The sequence below is a fragment of the Oncorhynchus tshawytscha genome, linkage group LG09, assembly GCF_018296145.1.
Source record: "Oncorhynchus tshawytscha isolate Ot180627B linkage group LG09, Otsh_v2.0, whole genome shotgun sequence".
NCBI lineage: Eukaryota > Metazoa > Chordata > Actinopteri > Salmoniformes > Salmonidae > Oncorhynchus > Oncorhynchus tshawytscha.
Genome location: NC_056437.1, coordinates 51,465,972 through 51,484,652, shown reverse-complemented (window position 1 = coordinate 51,484,652; position 18,681 = coordinate 51,465,972). Strand labels below are relative to the sequence as shown.

General features: G+C 45.6%; 1 protein-coding gene across 6 annotated transcripts in view; it reads left to right on the top strand.

Moving 5' to 3' along the window:
• Positions 1-18,681, top strand: part of LOC112258100 (rap guanine nucleotide exchange factor 6-like) — a 127,975-nt gene that overhangs the window by 18,611 nt on the left and 90,683 nt on the right. For 5 of the 6 annotated variants that reach the window (XM_042327033.1, XM_042327032.1, XM_042327034.1 and 2 more), the window contains exons 2-4: positions 1,050-1,120; positions 3,072-3,128; positions 9,309-9,392. In XM_042327033.1, the coding sequence (XP_042182967.1) occupies positions 1,050-1,120; positions 3,072-3,128; positions 9,309-9,392 (212 nt within the window). Of the gene's footprint in view, positions 1-1,049; positions 1,121-3,071; positions 3,129-9,308; positions 9,393-13,061; positions 13,401-18,681 lie in introns of those variants that run through there. The other variant, XM_042327036.1, reaches the window with a different exon arrangement.

Below are 18,681 nucleotides of genomic sequence, written 5' to 3'. Positions count from 1 at the left end.
GCGATAAGTTTTCGGTATGGTCTGTGTCTGATATTTTTCGGTTTATCGTCCCAGGTGTATTACACACACACACACACACACACACCTGAGTACGGTACACCATGACTCGCTCAGCAAATACCCTAGGATGTCCATAAAGACAATACCCAGAGGTTTAATATTTTCAATGAATTTGTCCCTGAGCAGTCTCAGCCAAGTGGCACTTGCTGTTTTGCTGCCACAAACATCGGTGTGCGTGTGGGTGTGTGTGTGTGTGCTCGCACGCGCTTGGCTGAAGACACTGAGAGAATGTGCCACACCTGTTAATGTTAGTTGCCCGTAGGCTCAATAGCTCCTCTTGTCCTACCACACCATATGGCCACATGGAAGTTTCCACATGTGTTCTTCAGGCTTTCTGCTCTTAATGTTTGAACAGCTGTGTTTGATAGGACTCTGTTTTTTAAGGGCTTTGTGTGTCAGTGAGTGTTTGTCGCTCCGGATTAAATTTGTCAGTTTGATAGTTTGATACACAACGGGCCTACGGTAAATTCCTCAAGGAAAATGGACATTCGCTCGTGCCCTTGGTCTGGTTTGCATAGTGCGGAGTTGACACAAAATTCATGTACAAAGGTTAATTTATTCCCTAGTTAAGCAGCCAGAGGTTAATCTTTTTTTAAGAGCGTTGTGCTGCTCTGACATGGGATGGCTGTATGTGTGTTCTGTGTGTCTGTGGAAAAACGATTGATTGACAGTCATTTGGTAATCCGTACAAATCCTCCAGTGTTTCGAGACTCTTTGGTCAATCCTGACTGAGAGCCTGCGTGCCCAAACATTTGTGCCGTCGTTCAGTACATATCTGAGAGTATTAGGCCTATGGTGTACGTGCGATTTAGGTTTTTAGGTCTCCAGTTCCTGCTTTAGAGTAGAGGCCTTTTTGGCAAACCAATCACAGTTGACCCCGAGCTGCATTTTTCAAGTGTTTCAATTGTCAACCAACCTGTGTTTTCTTGCCTCTGGGTGAGATGTCTGTTTTTGAACCTTTAAAAAAAAAAAATGTATCTCGCCTCCAGGACCTGCACACCGTTTACTGTCACCTCTACCACATGGATGTCCTGTCCCACCTCAGGGAGCACCAGCTCAGGTCAGATTTACCTCTCCGTCCAACCATTACACCAAAACACCCACCCTGCTAAAGCTGCCTACACCACATCTTAGAGTAGGAGTGCTGATCTAGGACCAGTTTGGCCTTTAAAAAAACCAACATAATGAATGAGATTGGAATTTCTACATGGTCGGGACGGGGGACCTGATTCTAGATCAGCACTCCTACTCTGATGAGAGGCATTATGAATACAGGCCCAGGTGTGGAAGCTGCAACTAGTGTCTGTGACTCATCCACATGACCCTTCCAGTCCAATCTCCTGTTCATACATAGGACAGAGTTGACTTGCGCACCCTGGGGCCGTCGTGCAGGCCAGGCCACGCAGCCATACACCTCTGAGACATTAACCACAACCATTCCACGTAGTCAACACTCGGATATGAGAGCTGTCAGTCTGGTTATGGTCATGTACGAACTGATCAGTTGGTAGTGTCTGAACTAGTGAGAGAAAATAGATGCAGTTACATGTCGGGATATTGTTTCTGACGACATATTGTCTTGACAATATCGCAATATTATTTTTCCGCTAGTCGGCTGTACCTGCAACAAAACTCCAGCGTTTTTTTTCTCCATAGCTTGTTCTCCATCTTTTTAAATAGGGAGGTCATTTTGTTTTCTGCACTTATTTCTCTGACTGATTAAACTACTTATTTCAGGGCTCTTTCTTGTCCCTATTTAGCAGATATGGTGAGTAATGTGTTTGGAACATCGAATTGCAATAAAATCACAGTGTTAAATCGCAATACATATCGTATCGGCACCAAAGTATTGTGATAATATTGTATTGTGAGGTCCCACGCATTTCTCAGCCCTAATCCGCATAAAATAGACCAGTGGCTGTTGCTTAAATTCAACAAAATTTATAAACAAAACTGACTTTATGAACATTTTATAACAGGCGCCAGCAGGTTCTTTAGATCGGTAGGGCTGAAAAAGTTGGTAGTGTCGTATGAAATGGTACTACAGTATTCTAAAATGTTGGTGTCATAGGTTTCATGACAGTTTGGCACTGCGATATTACCGTGGTGCTGGTATACCAGGCAAAAATACTCACGGTAAGATATGTATTGCGATTTCTTACGATTCTATATGTATTATGATTTGATACTGTGATTTTTTTTCAAATGTATTGTGATTCGATCTTTCAAACATGTTGCTCACCATATGTCTGCTTGAGAGGGACGAGAGTTTTGATCAGCCATAGAAATAAATGTGCTGAAGAAAATTTGGCTTCTTATTTAAAAAGATGGAGAACAAAGGTTAAAGTACATCCAACTACTGCCAAAATAATATTGTGATATTGTCAAAACGATACAATATATTGTTAAAAAATAATATCCCGATATGTAACAGTGGAATTTGCTTCCCCCAAAACTAATCTGAACTGATGATGCATAAACGTGTAATGTATAAAGCTGATAATGTAGGAAATGTATGTATGGACCGATAACGTATGAACTAGTAGTGTCTGAGCTAAGTGTTTTTTCAGGTCGCTAATGTCCAAACAGTGGAGAGAAAATGTCATTCAAAACCAAATAAATTTAGCAGTATTGATTTTGTTATTATGTTTGAGCAAAAGAACAAAGCGTTATCCAAGGCAAAATGTGTAGAATTGTAGGAAATTAGCTTTTAAACTGCAAAAATGTCTCACAGCTCCATGGAGAAATTCAGAATTGCAGGAAATTGGTTTAAAATTGCAGAAAGTTATCTACACCTCTACAATGGCAACCTCTAAAATGCAATCTAAAATTCAGCCGTGCTGACAGGCCGATCCACGACCATTGCCATGCCCAACACCTACGCCCCTTTTCTGATCCAGAAAAAAACCTGTCGTGTGTGTAAATGTATAATCTATAAAACTGGTAATGTATGAAACTGATAATGTATGAACTCATAGTCGTAATAAAGATGTTGTTTTGTTGTTGTGCAGGTCGATGTGTACCTCAGCCAGGTATGAGAGACACGAAGCTAACCACATCCTGTTCTAGTAAGTGTACACACACACACACACACACACACACACACACACACACACACACACACACACAGGAAAACCTAAACATCTGCTTTGCTTCTCTTAAAGAACATTGCTTTCCTTTTCTGTTTGTCTGCAGCATCAAATGCATTTATTGGTTGCGTACACAGTTTTGACGATGGTAGTGTCCACCCACTCTGCCCAGGTGATGACATTTCACTTATGTTATAAAATAGATTTTTTACCAAGGCAAATAACATTCTTCATGTTCTGAATCATTCAGAGGGGTCTTACTTTAACATATCCTTTAATGTTATATCTAAAAAGTCTGTGTGTTAGCATGCACAGCGCCCGGCCCGCCGCAGGAGTCACTTGTGCGCGATGGGACAAGGACATCCCTGCCGGCCAAACCTTCCACTAACCCAGACGACGCTGGGTCATTTGTGAGCCGCCCTGTGGGTCTACCCGGTCGCGGCCGGCTGCAACAGAGCCTGGACTCGAACCTAGAATCTCTAGTGGCACAGCTAGTACTGCGATGTAGTGCGTTAGACCACTGCGCCACTTGGGAAATACGGAAATATGTAATTTACTTAACCTATGAGACTCGAAATTGAGCACAGGTGCATCCTGTTTCCGTTGATCATCCTTGAGATGTTTCTACAATTTGATTGGAGTCCAACTATGGTAAATTGAATTGATTGGACATGATTTGGAAAGGCACATTCCTGTCTATATAAGCTATAAGGTCCCACAGTTGACAGTGCATGTCAGAACAAAAACCAAGCCATGAGGTCGAAGGAATTGTCCATTGAGCTCCGAGACGACAGGATTGTGTCGAGGCACAGATCTGGGGAAGGGTACCAAAACATTTCTGCAGCAATGAAGGTCCCAAGAACCGTGGTATCCATTATTCCTAAATTGAAGAAATTTTGAACCACCAAGACTCTTCCTAGAGCTGGCCACCTGACCAAACTGAGCAATCGGGGGAGAAGGGCCTTGGACAGGGAGGTGACCAATAACCCGATGGTCACTCTGACAGAGCTCTAGATTTCCTTTGTGGAGATGGGCGAACCTTCCAGAAGGACAACCATCTCTGCAGCACTACACCAATCAGGCCAGACGGAAGCCGCTCCTCAGTAAAAGGCACATTACAGCCTGCTTGGAGTTTGCCTAAAGGCACCTTAAGACTCTGACCATGAGAAACAAGATTCCCTGGTCTGATGAAACCAAGATTGATCACTTTGGCCTGAATGTCAAGCGTCACGTCTAGGAGAAACCTGGCACCATCCCTACGGTGCACCATTGTGGTGGCAGCATCATGCTTTGGGGTTGTTTTTCAGCAGCAGGGACTGGGAGACTAGTCAGGATCGAGGGAAAGATGAACGGAGAAAAGTACAGAGAGATCCTTGATGAAAACCTGTTCCAGAGCGCTCAGGACCTCAGACTGGGGCTACGGTTCACCTTCCAACAAGACAACAACCCTAGGCACACAGCCAAGACAACGCAGGAATGGCTTCAGGACAAGTTTCTGAATGTCCTTCAGTGGGCCAGCCAGAGCCCGGAAATGTACCCGATCTAACATCTCTGGAGAGACCTGTGGCTGTGCTGTGCTGCAACGCTCGCCATCCAACCTGGCAGAGCTTGACAGGATCTGCAGAGAATAATGGCAGAAACTCCACAAATATAAGTGTGCCAAACTTGTAGCATCATTCCCAAGAAGACATGATGCTGTAGTTGAGGCCAAGGTAATTCAATAAAGTACTGAGAAAAGGGTCTGAATACTTCTGTAAATGTGATATACATACAGTGGGGCAAAAAAGTATTTAGTCAGCCACCAATTGTGCAAGTTCTCCCACTTAAAAAGATGAGAGAGGCCTGTAATTTTCATCATAGGTACACTTCAACTATGACAGACAAAATGAGAAAAAAAATCCAGAAAATAACATTTTAGGATTTTTAATGAATTTATTTGCAAATTATGATGGAAAATAAGTATTTGGTCACCTACAAACAAGCAAGATTTCTGGCTCTCACAGACCTGTAACTTCTTCTATAAACCAGTACATGTCCAGGCCCGTCTGAAGTTTGCTAGAGAGCATTTGGATGATCCAGAAGAAGATTGGGAGAATGTCATATGGTCAGATGAAACCAAAAAAGAACTTTTGGTAAAATCTCAACTTGTCGTGTTTGGAGGACAAAGAATGCTGAGTTGCATCCAAAGAACACCATTCCTACTGTGAAGCATGGGGGTGGAAACATCATGCTTTGGGGCTGTTTTTCTGCAAAGGGACCAGGACGACTGATCCGTGTAAAGGAAAGAATGAATGGGGCCATGTATTGTAGGATTTTGAGTGAAAATCTCCTTCCATCAGCAAGGGCATTGAAGATGAAACATGGCTGGGTCTTTCAGCATGACAATGATCCCAAACACACCGCCCGGACAACGAAGGAGTGGCTTCGTAAGAAGCATTTCAAGGTCCTGGAGTGGCCTAGCCAGTCTCCAGATCTCAACCCCATAGAAAATCTTTGGAGGGAGTTGAAAGTCCGTGTTGCCCAGCAACAGCCCCAAAACATCACTGCTCTAGAAGAGATCTGCATGGAGGCATGGGCCAAAATACCAGCAACAGTGTGTGAGAACCTTGTGAAGACTTACAGAAAACGTTTGACCTCTGTCATTGCCAACAAAGGGTATATAACAAAGTATTGAGAAACTTTTGTTATTGACCAAATACTTATTTTCCACCATTTGCAAATCAATTCATTAAAAATCCTACAATGTGATTTTCTGGATTTTTTTCTCTCATTTTGTCTGTCATAGTTGAAGTGTACCTATGATGAAAATTACAGGCCTCTCATCTTTTTAAGTGGGAGAGCTTGCACAAATGGTGGCTGACGAAATACTTTTTTTGCCCCACTGTATATACACTTCCGGTCAAAAGTTTTAGAACACCTACTCATTCAAGGTTTTTAAATTATAATAAATAAAAAAAATCTACATTGTAGTATAATGGTGAAGACCAACTATGAAATAACACATATGGAATGCTTTTCCAACAGTCTTGAAGGAGTTCCCACATATGCTAAAAACTTGTTGGCTGCTTTTCCTTCACTCTGCAATCCAACTCATCCCAACCATCTCAATTTGGTTGAGGTCAGAGGATTGTGGAGACCAGGTCATCTGATGCAGCGCTCCATCACTTTCTGTCTCGGTAAAATAGCCCTTACACAGCCTGGACTCATCAGACCAAAGGAGAGATTTTTCCCTGTCTGTCTATTGCTTGTGTTTCTTGGCTCCAGCAAGTCTCTTCTTCTTATTGGTGTCCTTTAGTTGTGGTTTCTTTCCAGCAATTGGACCATGAAGGCCTGATTCTCCTCTGAACAGTTGATGTTGAGATGTGTCTGTTACTTGAACTCAAGGGGTTTGGGTACTTTGTGTAGATGCTGTGTATTTGTTTTATTTGATAGTGGGGCTCCAGTAGTGTGAGTACGTGGTGCAGACACAGATTCTCTCCACGTCACCTGCAAGGAGCAACCTGCCAGGTAGGATGCAATCCAAGAGTGTGCAGAGCCTGAGACGCCCAGCCCTGAGAGGGTGTAGGAGGATCTGATGGTTCACGGTGTTGAAGGCAGTGGATAGATCTAGGAGGATGAGAACAGATAAGAGTGCGCTTTGGCAGTGAGGGGAGCCTCTGTGACGAAGAGGAGAGCAGTCGGTTGAGTGACCCGTCTTGACGCCTGACTGGTTAAGGTCAAGAAGATGGTTCTGAGAGCGATAGCGAGAGATTTGGTCAAAGACGGCACGCTCAAGTGTTTTGAACGGAAAAGAAAAGATACCGGTCTGCAGTTTCTTGAGGAGGGGACCGACTCTGGCCGTTTTGAAGTAAGAGGGGACGCAGACAGTGGTCAGGGGTGAGGAATGGGAGGTCTCCAGAGATGGTCTCACCATACTCAATCTGGATTCCTTATGAAATACTAAAGCCCATGTGAACCTGCTAATCAAATCAAATTCAAATAAAATGGATTTATATAGCCCTTCTTACATCAGCGCTGTACAGAAACCCAGCCTAAAACCCTAAACAGCAAGCAATGCAGGTGTAGAAGCACGGTGGCTAGGAAAAACTCCCTAGAAAGGCCAAAACCTAGGAAGAAACCTAGCGAGGAACCAGGCTATGAGGGGTGGCCAGTCCTCTTATGGCTGTGCCGGGTGGAGATTATTTCAGAACATGGCCAAGATGTTCAAATGTTCATAAATTACCAGCATGGTCAAATAATAATAATCACAGTAGTTGTCGAGGGTGCAGCAAGTCAGCACCTCAGGAGTAAATGCCAGTTGGCTTTTCATAGCCGATCATTAAGAGTATCTCTACCACTCCTGCTGTCTCTAGAGAGTTGAAAACAGCAGGTCTGAGACAACTAGCACGTCCGGTGAACAGGTCAGGGTTCCATAGCCGCAGGCAGAACAGTTGAAACTGGAGCAGCAGCACGGCCAGGTGGACTGGGGACAGCAAGGAGTCATCACGCCAGGTAGTACTGAGGCATGGTCCTATGGCTCAGGTCCTCCGAGAGAGAGAATTAGAGGGAGCACACTTAAATTCATACAGGACACCGGATAAGACAGGAGAAGTACTCCAGATATAACAAACTGACCCTAGCCTCCCTGACACACAAACTACTGCAGCATAAATACTGGAGGTTGAGACAGGAGGGGTCAGGAGACACTGTGGCCCCATCCGATGATACCCCCGGACAGTGCCAAACAGGCAGGATATATCCTCACCCACTTTGCCAAAGCACAGCCCCCACACCACTAGAGGGATATCTTCAACCACCGACTTACCATCCTGAGACAAGGCCGAGTATAGCCCACAAAGATCTCCGCCACGGCACAACCCAAGGGGGGCCAACCCAGACAGGAAGATCGCGTCAGTGACTCAACCCACACAAGTGACGCACCCCTCCCAGGGACGGCATGGAAGAGCACCAGTGAGCTGTGACTCAGCCCCTAATAATAGGGTTAGAGGCAGAGAATCCCAGTGGAGAGAAGGGAACCGGCCAGGCAGCAGGGGACAGCAGGGGCGGTTCGTTGCTCCAGAGCCTTTCCGTTCACCTTCCCACTCCTGGGCCAGACTACACTCAATCATATGACCTACTGAAGAGATGAGTCTTCAGTAAAGACGTAAAGGTCGAGACCGAGTCAGCGTCTCTCACATAGATAGGTAGACCATTCCATAAAAAATGGAGCTCTGCCTCCAGCTGTTTGCTTAGAAATTCTAGGGACAATAAGGAGGCATGCATCTTGTGACCGTAGCGTACCTGTAGGTATGTACGGCAGGACCAAATCGGAAAGATAGGTAGGAGCAAGCCCATGTAATGCTTTTGGTTTAATGTAATGTATTTGGTTTATACATTAGGCTACCGACGTATATGTAACTTTTTATTGTAATTCAACTTTACCCTCCTCCATCCATATTGCATCTGTTAATGGGGCTGCCCCCTGCTGCATATTCCCTCTCTGAGGAGGACACTGAGACGCTACTGCCTGTCCTCACGGTAGACGATTAATGAAGTGCCCTGTTTGGACAGAATATCAACAGGACTATCGAGGCCATGCAAGTGGATTTCTTCAAGGCAATTCAGCCTCTACTTAAACAATGCTAATGCATCTACTGTACCACCTCAAGCAACATTCAAGACTTGTTTGTAGGGCCCAGATTTTTTTTTTTTACCCTGTTTAGGAAGAATTCAGGGCCTCTCCTTTTCAAATATAATGCACATGCGATGTCACCATACAGACTTGTCCATAAACGGCAATATGTAGACCAGGGATCATCAGCTAGATTCAGCCGCGGGACAATTTGTTTTCTGGAGGGGATGGTCGGGAGGTCGGAACATAATTACAAATCATTTGTCCTCTGCAAATTGACCGTAAGAAGCCCCCAAACATATGTTTGACTAAAACCTAATCATTTCAAGCCTTGCTTACATTTGTATACGATCACTGTCTCTTTTATGCATGGGAGTACTTGAACACATTTCTTATATGTCCAAGAAATGAAAATTCCACACCCTGGAATTTGTATTTTATTTAAATTTGCTCAGAAAACTTGGGGGGCCAAATAAAACCACCCGTGGGGGCCACCAGTTGGGGAACCCTGATGTAGACTAACCTTGTAATCTTGTCTCCCCCTACAGCCAAGACAGCCTCGCCACATGTTGGTACATCCTCCTCTCCGGCTCAGTCTTCGTCAAGGAGCACATGTACTTGGCTAGATGCTGGTAGGTCAAATCAAATCAAATCAAATTTTATTTGTCACATACACATGGTTAGCAGATGTTAATGCGAGTGTAGCGAAATGCTTGTGCTTCTAGTTCCGACAATGCAGTAATAACCAACAAGTAATCTAACTAACAATTCCAAAACTACTGTCTTATACACAGTGTAAGGGGATAAAGAATATGTACATAAGGATATATGAATGAGTGATGGTACAGAGCAGCATAGGCAAGATACAGTAGATGGTATCGAGTACAGTATATACATATGAGATGAGTATGTAAACAAAGTGGCATAGTTAAAGTGGCTAGTGATACATGTATTACATAAGGATGCAGTCGATGATAAAGAGTACAGTATATACGTATGCATATGAGATGAATAATGTAGGGTAAGTAACATTATATAGGGTAGCATTGTTTAAAGTGGCTAGTGATATATTTACATCATTTCCCATCAATTCCCATTATTAAAGTGGCTGGAGTTGAGTCAGTGTCAGTGTCAGTGTGTTGGCAGCAGCCACTCAATGTTAGTGGTGGCTGTTTAACAGTCTGATGGCCTTGAGATAGAAGCTGTTTTTCAGTCTCTCGGTCCCAGCTTTGATGCACCTGTACTGACCTCGCCTTCTGGATGATAGCGGGGTGAACAGGCAGTGGCTCGGGTGGTTGATGTCCTTGATGATCTTTATGGCCTTCCTGTAACATCGGGTGGTGTAGGTGTCCTGGAGGGCAGGTAGTTTGCCCCCGGTGATGCGTTGTGCAGACCTCACTACCCTCTGGAGAGCCTTACGGTTGAGGGCGGAGCAGTTGCCGTACCAGGCGGTGATACAGCCCGCCAGGATGCTCTCGATTGTGCATCTGTAGAAGTTTGTGAGTGCTTTTGGTGACAAGCCGAATTTCTTCAGCCTCCTGAGGTTGAAGAGGCGCTGCTGCGCCTTCTTCACGATGCTGTCTGTGTGAGTGGACCAATTCAGTTTGTCTGTGGTGTGTATGCCGAGGAACTTAAAACTTGCTACCCTCTCCACTACTGTTCCATCGATGTGGATAGGGGGGTGTTCCCTCTGCTGTTTCCTGAAGTCCACAATCATCTCCTTAGTTTTGTTGACGTTGAGTGTGAGGTTATTTTCCTGACACCACACTCCGAGGGCACTCACTTCCTCCCTGTAGGCCGTCTCGTCGTTGTTGGTAATCAAGCCTACCACTGTTGTGTCGTCCGCAAACTTGATGATTGAGTTGGAGGCGTGCGTGGCCACGCAGTCGTGGGTGAACAGGGAGTACAGGAGAGGGCTCAGAACGCACCCTTGTGGGGCCCCAGTGTTGAGGATCAGCGGGGAGGAGATGTTGTTGCCTACCCTCACCACCTGGGGGCAGCCCGTCAGGAAGTCCAGTACCCAGTTGCACAGGGCGGGGTCGAGACCCAGGGTCTCGAGCTTGATGACGAGCTTGGAGGGTACTATGGTGTTGAATGCCGAGCTGTAGTCGATGAACAGCATTCTCACATAGGTATTCCTCTTGTCCAGATGGGTTAAGGCAGTGTGCAGTGTGGTTGAGATTGCATTGTCTGTGGACCTATTTGGGCGGTAAGCAAATTGGAGTGGGTCTAGGGTGTCAGGTAGGGTGGAGGTGATATGGTCCTTGACTAGTCTCTCAAAGCACTTCATGATGACGGATGTGAGTGCTACGGGCGGTAGTCGTTTAGCTCAGTTACCTTAGCTTTCTTGGAACAGGAACAATGGTGGCCCTCTTGAAGCATGTGGGAACAGCAGACTGGTATAGGGATTGATTGAATATGTCCGTAAACACACCGGCCAGCTGGTCTGCGCATGCTCTGAGGGCGCGGCTGGGGATGCCGTCTTTCATCACACCATGTCACGTTAGTCATAAGGCATACGCCCCGCCCCTCTTCTTACCCGAAAGATGTTTGTCTCTGTCGGCGCGATGCGTGGAGAAACCCGTTGGCTGCACCACCTCGGATAGCGTCGTTCCAGTGAGCCATGTTTCCGTGAAGCAGAGAACGTTACAGTCTCTGATGTCCCTCTGGAATGCTACCCTTGCTCGGATTTCATCAACCTTGTTGTCAAGAGACTGGACATTGGCAAGAAGAATGCTAGGGAGTGGTGCACGGTGTGCCCGTCTCCGGAGTCTGACCAGAAGACCGCCTCGTTTCCCTCTTTTTCGGAGTCGTTTTTTTGGGTCGCTGCATGGAATCCACTCCGTTGTCCTGTTTGTAAGGCAGAACACAGGATCCGCGTCGCGAATAACATATTCTTGGTCGTACTGATGGTGAGTTGACGCTGATCTTATATTCAGTAGTTCTTCTCGACTGTATGTAATGAAACCGAAGATGACCTGGGGTACTTATGTAAGAAATAACACGTAAAAAAACAAAAAACTGCATAGTTTCCTAGGAACGCGAAGCGAGGCGGCCATCTCTGTCGGCGCCGGAAGTAATTTGCGTACCATCTATCGTACCATCTATCGTCCATTGATCATCACACAGACACAGACTGACTGGACGGGGTAAGGAGAGAGGCCGCGGCGTCCGATTGTCACCCTAGTCCCTATGTAGTGCACAACTTTTGACCAGGTTCCATAGGGTGCTGGTGAAAAGTAGTGCACTATATAGGGAAATAGGGTGCCATTTGGGACACTACCAGAAGGGGGTTAGACCACCGGCCTGTCTGGCCGAAGGCAGCAGCAAGCGGCGGTGTGCTTCAGATCTGTGTGGGCTTTGATAAGATGGCTTGTGATGAAGTGTCTGTTTTGTAGAGCAAGGAGTGAGCTCTGAACCGAGTGGGTTCTGCTACAGTTCACTGGCTTGTCTGTCAGAGCGAGGGGAGAGCCGGACAGACACACGTCTCTTTCTAACACACACATGCACACTTTCTCACGGTCTCACTCACTCTCTCTGTCTCACACACGTTAAGTAGGGATCATGTCTTTTTGATGCAGTGCAGCTTTGAGGCAAGTGTGAGATTCCTTTAGCACCACATGGCTATAATGACTGCAGCCACTGATAATGAGGGGTGCACGCGTGTGTGCGTGTTGCTGATTTGAGTACAGATGTCTCGGACACAGACACACCAGCCAGGCCCATTTTCACTGCTTTATTAATGCTTTTCTCTTCCTGCCCTGGTCGGTCTCTTCAACATAGCCCCCCGCCCAGCATTGAAACACAAAGCTTTTGAAAGATAATTTGCACATGGTACCACTTCCTCTACCCTACTGCACAGCATATATCAGATTTGAAGCATTGAGGATGACACAAATGGGAAATGGGGACAAAAAGCATTGAAAAACACTCTGTGTGAAGCTGAATCTGCATATTGGCAGCAATTGGGCGCGCATGAGGTGAGTGCCATGTGCTTCAGTGCAGAAGGAGAAGGTGGGCAACCACGACTGCCTTGAAGAGATATTGAAGTGTGTGTGTCCGTGTGTTTCTGCCCGCGTGTGTGAATGTGTACGTGTGTGTGTGTGTGACTGTGCATGTAGGCCTATGCGTGACTGTGAACATGGCATCTGTGCGCGTTCCTGTGCGGGGCAGTTGAAGACAGACAGAGCAGAGCGGTGGGGTTGGGGTGCTGCCTCTGCAGGGGTCCATGGGGTTGTTGGGGCTAGGAGGGCAGTGAGCAGGGGGAAGGGAAGAGGGCGGTGGGGAATGTGGAACTCCTGGCAGGACTGGGAATGGCCATGTGTTCCTGAGCAGCATGTAGCCCAGAAGCATTTCCAGGCAGGAAATGAGCACACACACAGAACACACACACATGCCCTGGAGCCATCGGACACACAGACCAGAGAGAGAAACGCACTCCGTCCCTTAGAAAAGACTCAAGCCCACAATGACTCGCCTCCTCTTCCCACTGGGTCTCTAAACAGACTGGACTTGGATTTACAACAGTTTGGGTCGAGACCTGTACGATTCTATTTACTTACAAAACAATTGAGGATATGCTGGATATCATCTCCCCTCAGAGACCCAGAGAAGCAGATCTGTACGTAGCTGTTTGTCAGGTTAGTATTTACGTGTTCCTCCCTCGTTTTTATTGTTCTGTTAGGAGTTGAGCCCTAGGACTTGGAGTCGTGGATGTATGCCTTAGTAAGTCATTAAGGAGCTTTTTAACTCCCCCCTCTCTGCTTGTGGACTGAAGCCGGCATCTAAACGCGGCTATGGGCTAAATCAGTGGTTCCCAATCTATTTTTCCCCAAGAGACCCCTTTTTCCAAGTTTGAAAAATGTTCCGCCCTCCCTTTTAATTTGAATGGTTGGTTATTAAGAGCATATATATATATATTTTTTTAACCTTTATTTAACCAGGCAAGTCAGTTAAGAACACATTCTTATTTTCAATGACGGCCTGGGAACAGTGGGTTAACTGCCTGTTCAGGGGCAGAACGACAGATTTGTACCTTGCCAGCTCGGGGGTTTGAACTCACAACCTTCCGGTTACTAGTCCAACGCTCTAACCACTAGGCTACCCTGCCGCCCCCATATTGAATACAAAGTAAAGTAACCCGATACACCTGATTTCCCCACATGTTATTCCGCTACCAAATGTTTTTTTTTATGGTCATTTATATGAAACCTACATTTAATTCTACATATTTTAAAGAAAGTGATTTGATCAATTGATAGCGACAGATTCACACATTGAATCTGGTTATTCCCAAGGAAAGTCAGATGTCTTTGACTCGTCTACTTTAGGACACAGCTCAGCTTCTGAATGACAAACCAAAGATATTCCCATGTGCAGCATCCGAGTCGCGTCTTCCTCTGACATTTGACCACTTTGTTTTTATCCTAAAGCGTCATCGATTTAGATTGTTTGTACCAATCACAAATTGTAAAAAAAAACAAGTGACGCCTCAAATCAAGGAAGGTTGGGAATGGGAACCATTCCAACACCCACCTGTATTACGCGCTCCAGCGGGTATATTTCACTGGTCATTTCCAAAGACAACCCCTCCTTTGGCCCCCTTTCCTTCCAGTTCTCTGCTGCCAATGACTGGAAGGAATTGCAAAAATCACTGAAGTTGTAGACTCATATCTCCCTTACTAACTTCAAGCATCGGCTGTCAGAGCAGCTTACTGATCGCTGCAGCTGTACACAGCCCATCTGTAAATAGCCTATCCAACCAACTACCTACCTCATCCCCATATTCGTTTTTTTTTTTTTTCTGCTCTTTTGCACACCAGTCTTTATACTTGCACATTCTCGTCTGCACATCTATCAATGGGGTTGTTAATTGCTAAATTGTAATTACTTCGCCACTATGGCCTATTTATTGCCTTATCTCCTTACTTAATTTGCACACACTGTATACAGATTTTCTATTGTGTTATTGACTGCATGTTAGTTTATTCCATGTCTATCTCTGGGTTGTTGTTTGGGTCGCACTGCTTTGCTTTATCTTGGCCAGGTCGCAGTTGTAAATGAGAACTTGTTCTCAACTATCCTACCTGTTTAAATAAAGTGAAATAAAAATAAATATATAAATAGTATGCCGTGGCTAACAAAAAGCCTCTGTCCTTTCTGTCAATGTCAATATTCAACCCTGTGGCTTGAGTTTGATAGAATTACACTCAATTTCACCTAAATACTTTCTTGAATTTCATCGACCCCCCTTTTTTTTTACATTGATGCTATTTTGTGACTGTTGCTGCTGGGCATAGTAACAATAGTACGTTTTATGTAGTTGTAACGTAGTAGTTATGCATTTCTAGTTACTAAAATGGGGTTAGACTAGTTGATGAGTATTTCAAAATGTTGTGAGTACTAGGCCCATCTAGTACTAGGTTCAGTGCATTGTGTTATTTTCATGTCGGTCAAATTATTGCTAGCTGATATGGTCTTGGCTGTAGTGTTAATGACTGGGGCGTTTTGTCCAAGAGAGCAGAAGAGTCTGCGCTAAGAGCAAGATGCTCGGCTCCAGCTAGACAGTGGTTTGTGGTCGCGCTCTCTCTCTCTCTCTCTTCATTGTTAGTCATCGTTACCGTGGAGACACGGGTGCTAAACAACTTCTGTTTTCTTTTAGTTTCTAACCAAGCTGTTCCCGAACTGAGTTTACTTATTGACCGGGCTTGGTTACCAGGAGGATAACATGACTACCTCAAGAAGTGTCTATATTTGGCTTAAAGACGTGTGTGTGTGTGTGTGTGTGTGTGTGTGTCTGGCTGGCTGGCTGGCTTGCTGGCTGTAGTTTCTCACCGAGGGCCTTAGGCTTTGCAGCTGTCTGGAGGTTTGGGTTGAACCTCTTCTCTTACTGGACATCTGGAGAGAAAAAGCCCTCAACACCTGCTGAAAGACCTGTTAGTAAAAAAAAAAAATGTTTACTGCACAGAGTTAGGACTCTAAAGGACACAGTAAGTTGCTTTTTAGATTTGTCATAATCCAGTTACTTTACCACAGAACTGTTTCGATAACAGCGATTTGACTGAAAAATAGGATCTCTGTGTTCCAGTCACTCTTGCCTCGCCCGAGGGTCCAGAGCTGCTGATGCCTTTGCTTTGGTGGGGCGCTGTAGTGTCAGATAAGGGGAGAGAAGGAGATAATGGAGGGCCGGAGTGAGGCGTAGGCAGTAGGCATATATTAGCTCCTGGGGGATGAGATGGAGGGAGCTAGGCAGGCATGCAGAAAGGCTTGGCAGGCAGCATTTCCCATCAGCTGACAGGGCTGCACAAGGCCGGGCCCAGCCTCACTGGAGTGTGGAGAGAGTTGTCAAAGCAAGGCTGACCTCCGGCTCTCACAGCTGATTAAGCCAAGCAGCCCTCCAACCCTATCTGAGCATTGAGACAGTGAGCGAGTGTGTTGATGGTGTCCTAAATGAAATGATCACGTATACAGACCCCAAATTCCAATTGGCTGTACTTACACTCTTTAACATCCTCCTTGATTCGACCCCAATAACTACCGTGGGATATGCCTCAACAGCAACCTTGGGAAAAACCTCTGCATTATCATTAACAGCAGACTAGTTCATTTCCTCAGTGAAAACAATGTACCGAGCAAATGTACAATTGGCTTTTTACTGAATTACCATACGTGAGACCACGTATTCACCCTGCACACCCTAATTGACAAACAAACAAACCGAACAAGGACAAAGTCTTCTCATGCTTTGTTGACTTCAAAAAAGGTTTAGACTCAATTTGGCATGAGGGTTTGCTCTACAAATTGATGGAAAGTGGTGTTGGGGGAGAAACATACGACATCACAAATCCACGCAGAGACGGAGAGGCGGGAGTGAGGGGGGCACGGAGAGGCGGGAGTGAGGGAGAGGCGGGAGTGAGGGAGAGGCGGGAGGTGGGGGCGGAGAGGCGGGAGTGAGGGGGCGCGGAGAGGCGGGAGTGAGGGGGCGCGGAGAGGCGGGAGGGAGGGGGCGCGGAGAGGCGGGAGGGAGAGGGGCGCGCAGAGGAGAGCGGTGCGGAGAGGCGGGAGGGAGAGCGGGGCGGAGAGGGAGAGCGGCACGAGGGGGAGCGGAGAGGCTGGAGGGGGAGCGGCACGAGGGAGAGCGGCGAGGTGGGAGGGAGAGCGTGAGGGTCTGCTATACAAATTGATGAAAAGTGGTGTCCATGTACACAAACAACAAGTGTGCGGTTAAAATAGGCTTAAAACACACACATTTCTTCCCACAGGGCCTTGGGGTGAGACAGGGATGCAGGTTAAGCCCCACCCTCTTCAACATGTATGTCAACGAATTGACAAGACGAGATAAGAAGGGCATTCTATGCCATCAAAAGGAACATAAAATTCAACATACCAATTAGGATCTGGCTAAAAATACTTGAATCTGTTTTAGAACCCATTGCCCTTTATGGTTGTGAGGTCTGGGGTCCGCTAACCAACCAAGAATTCACAAAATGGGACAAACACCAAATTGAGACTCTGCATGCAGAATTCTGCAAACACTAGTTCTCTGTCGTTCTCTCACTAGTTCTCTATGTCGTTCTCTCTCACTAGTTCTCTAGCGAACTAGTGAGAGAGAGGCGCGCGCATAGAGAACTAGTGAGAGAGAGAGGCGCATATAGAGAGAGTGAGGTGCATCTAGAGAGAGAGGCATGCAGGTAGATAGCGATAGCGAGAGAGGCGCATAGAGAGAGAGGCACGCAGGGAGGGAGAGCGAGAGAGAGAAGAGGCTCAGTGAGCACAGTCTGGCAATAGAGACTGGTCGTCAAACCTGGCTGCCCAGAGAGGACAGGCTGTGCTCACTCTGCTCCAGGGGAGAGGTAGAGACAGAGCTGCATTTCTTATTACCCTCTGACAAATACTTAGGTCTAAGAGAATATTTCTTTCCCAAAATTACAATTGAATACAAAGAATTTGAAACTATAAGATATGAAAAAAAAATCAAATATTTGTGTGAAAAGCCAAAATGACAGCTAGTGAAAAGTGCAATGTAATGTCGCTAATATTTCCCATCTTGTTTTGTTTTGTCTTTCATACCATGTCATGTGTCTTCTCAGTCATGTTGAGACTGGTCTACTACCACTGCTTTAATATATTGTTGTTCTGATTAATGTTGTTGTTAATGGTAATCCCATGTCAACTTCTACTATTATTATTTCTGTTGGTCCCACCATTTATTTATTTATATATATATATATATACACACACACACACACACACACACACACACACACACACACACACACACACACAGTGGGGCAAAAAAGTATTTAGTCAGCCACCAATTGTGCAAGTTCTCCCACTTAAAAAAGATGAGAGAGGCCTGTAATTTTCATCATAGGTACACTTCAACTATGACAGACAAAATGGGGGAAAAAAATCACATTGTAGGATTTTTAATGAATTTATTTGCAAATTATGGTGGAAAATAAGTATTTGGTCAATAACAAAAGTGTATCTCAATACTTATATACCCTTTGTTGGCAATGACCGAGGTCAAATGTTTTCTGTAAGTCTTCACAAGGTTTTCACACACTTGCTGGTATTTTGGTCCATTCCTCCATGCAGATCTCCTCTAGAGCAGTGATGTTTTGGGGCTGTTGCTGGGCAACACGGACTTTCAACTCCCTCCAAAGATTTTCTATGGGGTTGAGATCTGGAGACTGGCTAGACCACTCCAAGACCTTGAAATGCTTCTTACGAAGCCACTTCTTCCTTGCCCGGGCAGTGTGTTTGGGATCATTGTCATGCTGAAAGAACGAGCCACGTTTCATCTTCAATGCCCTTGCTGATGGAAGGAGGTTTTCACTCAAAATCTCACGACACATGGCCCCATTCATTCTTTCCTTTACACCGATCAGGCGTCCTGGTCCCTTTGCAGAAAAACAG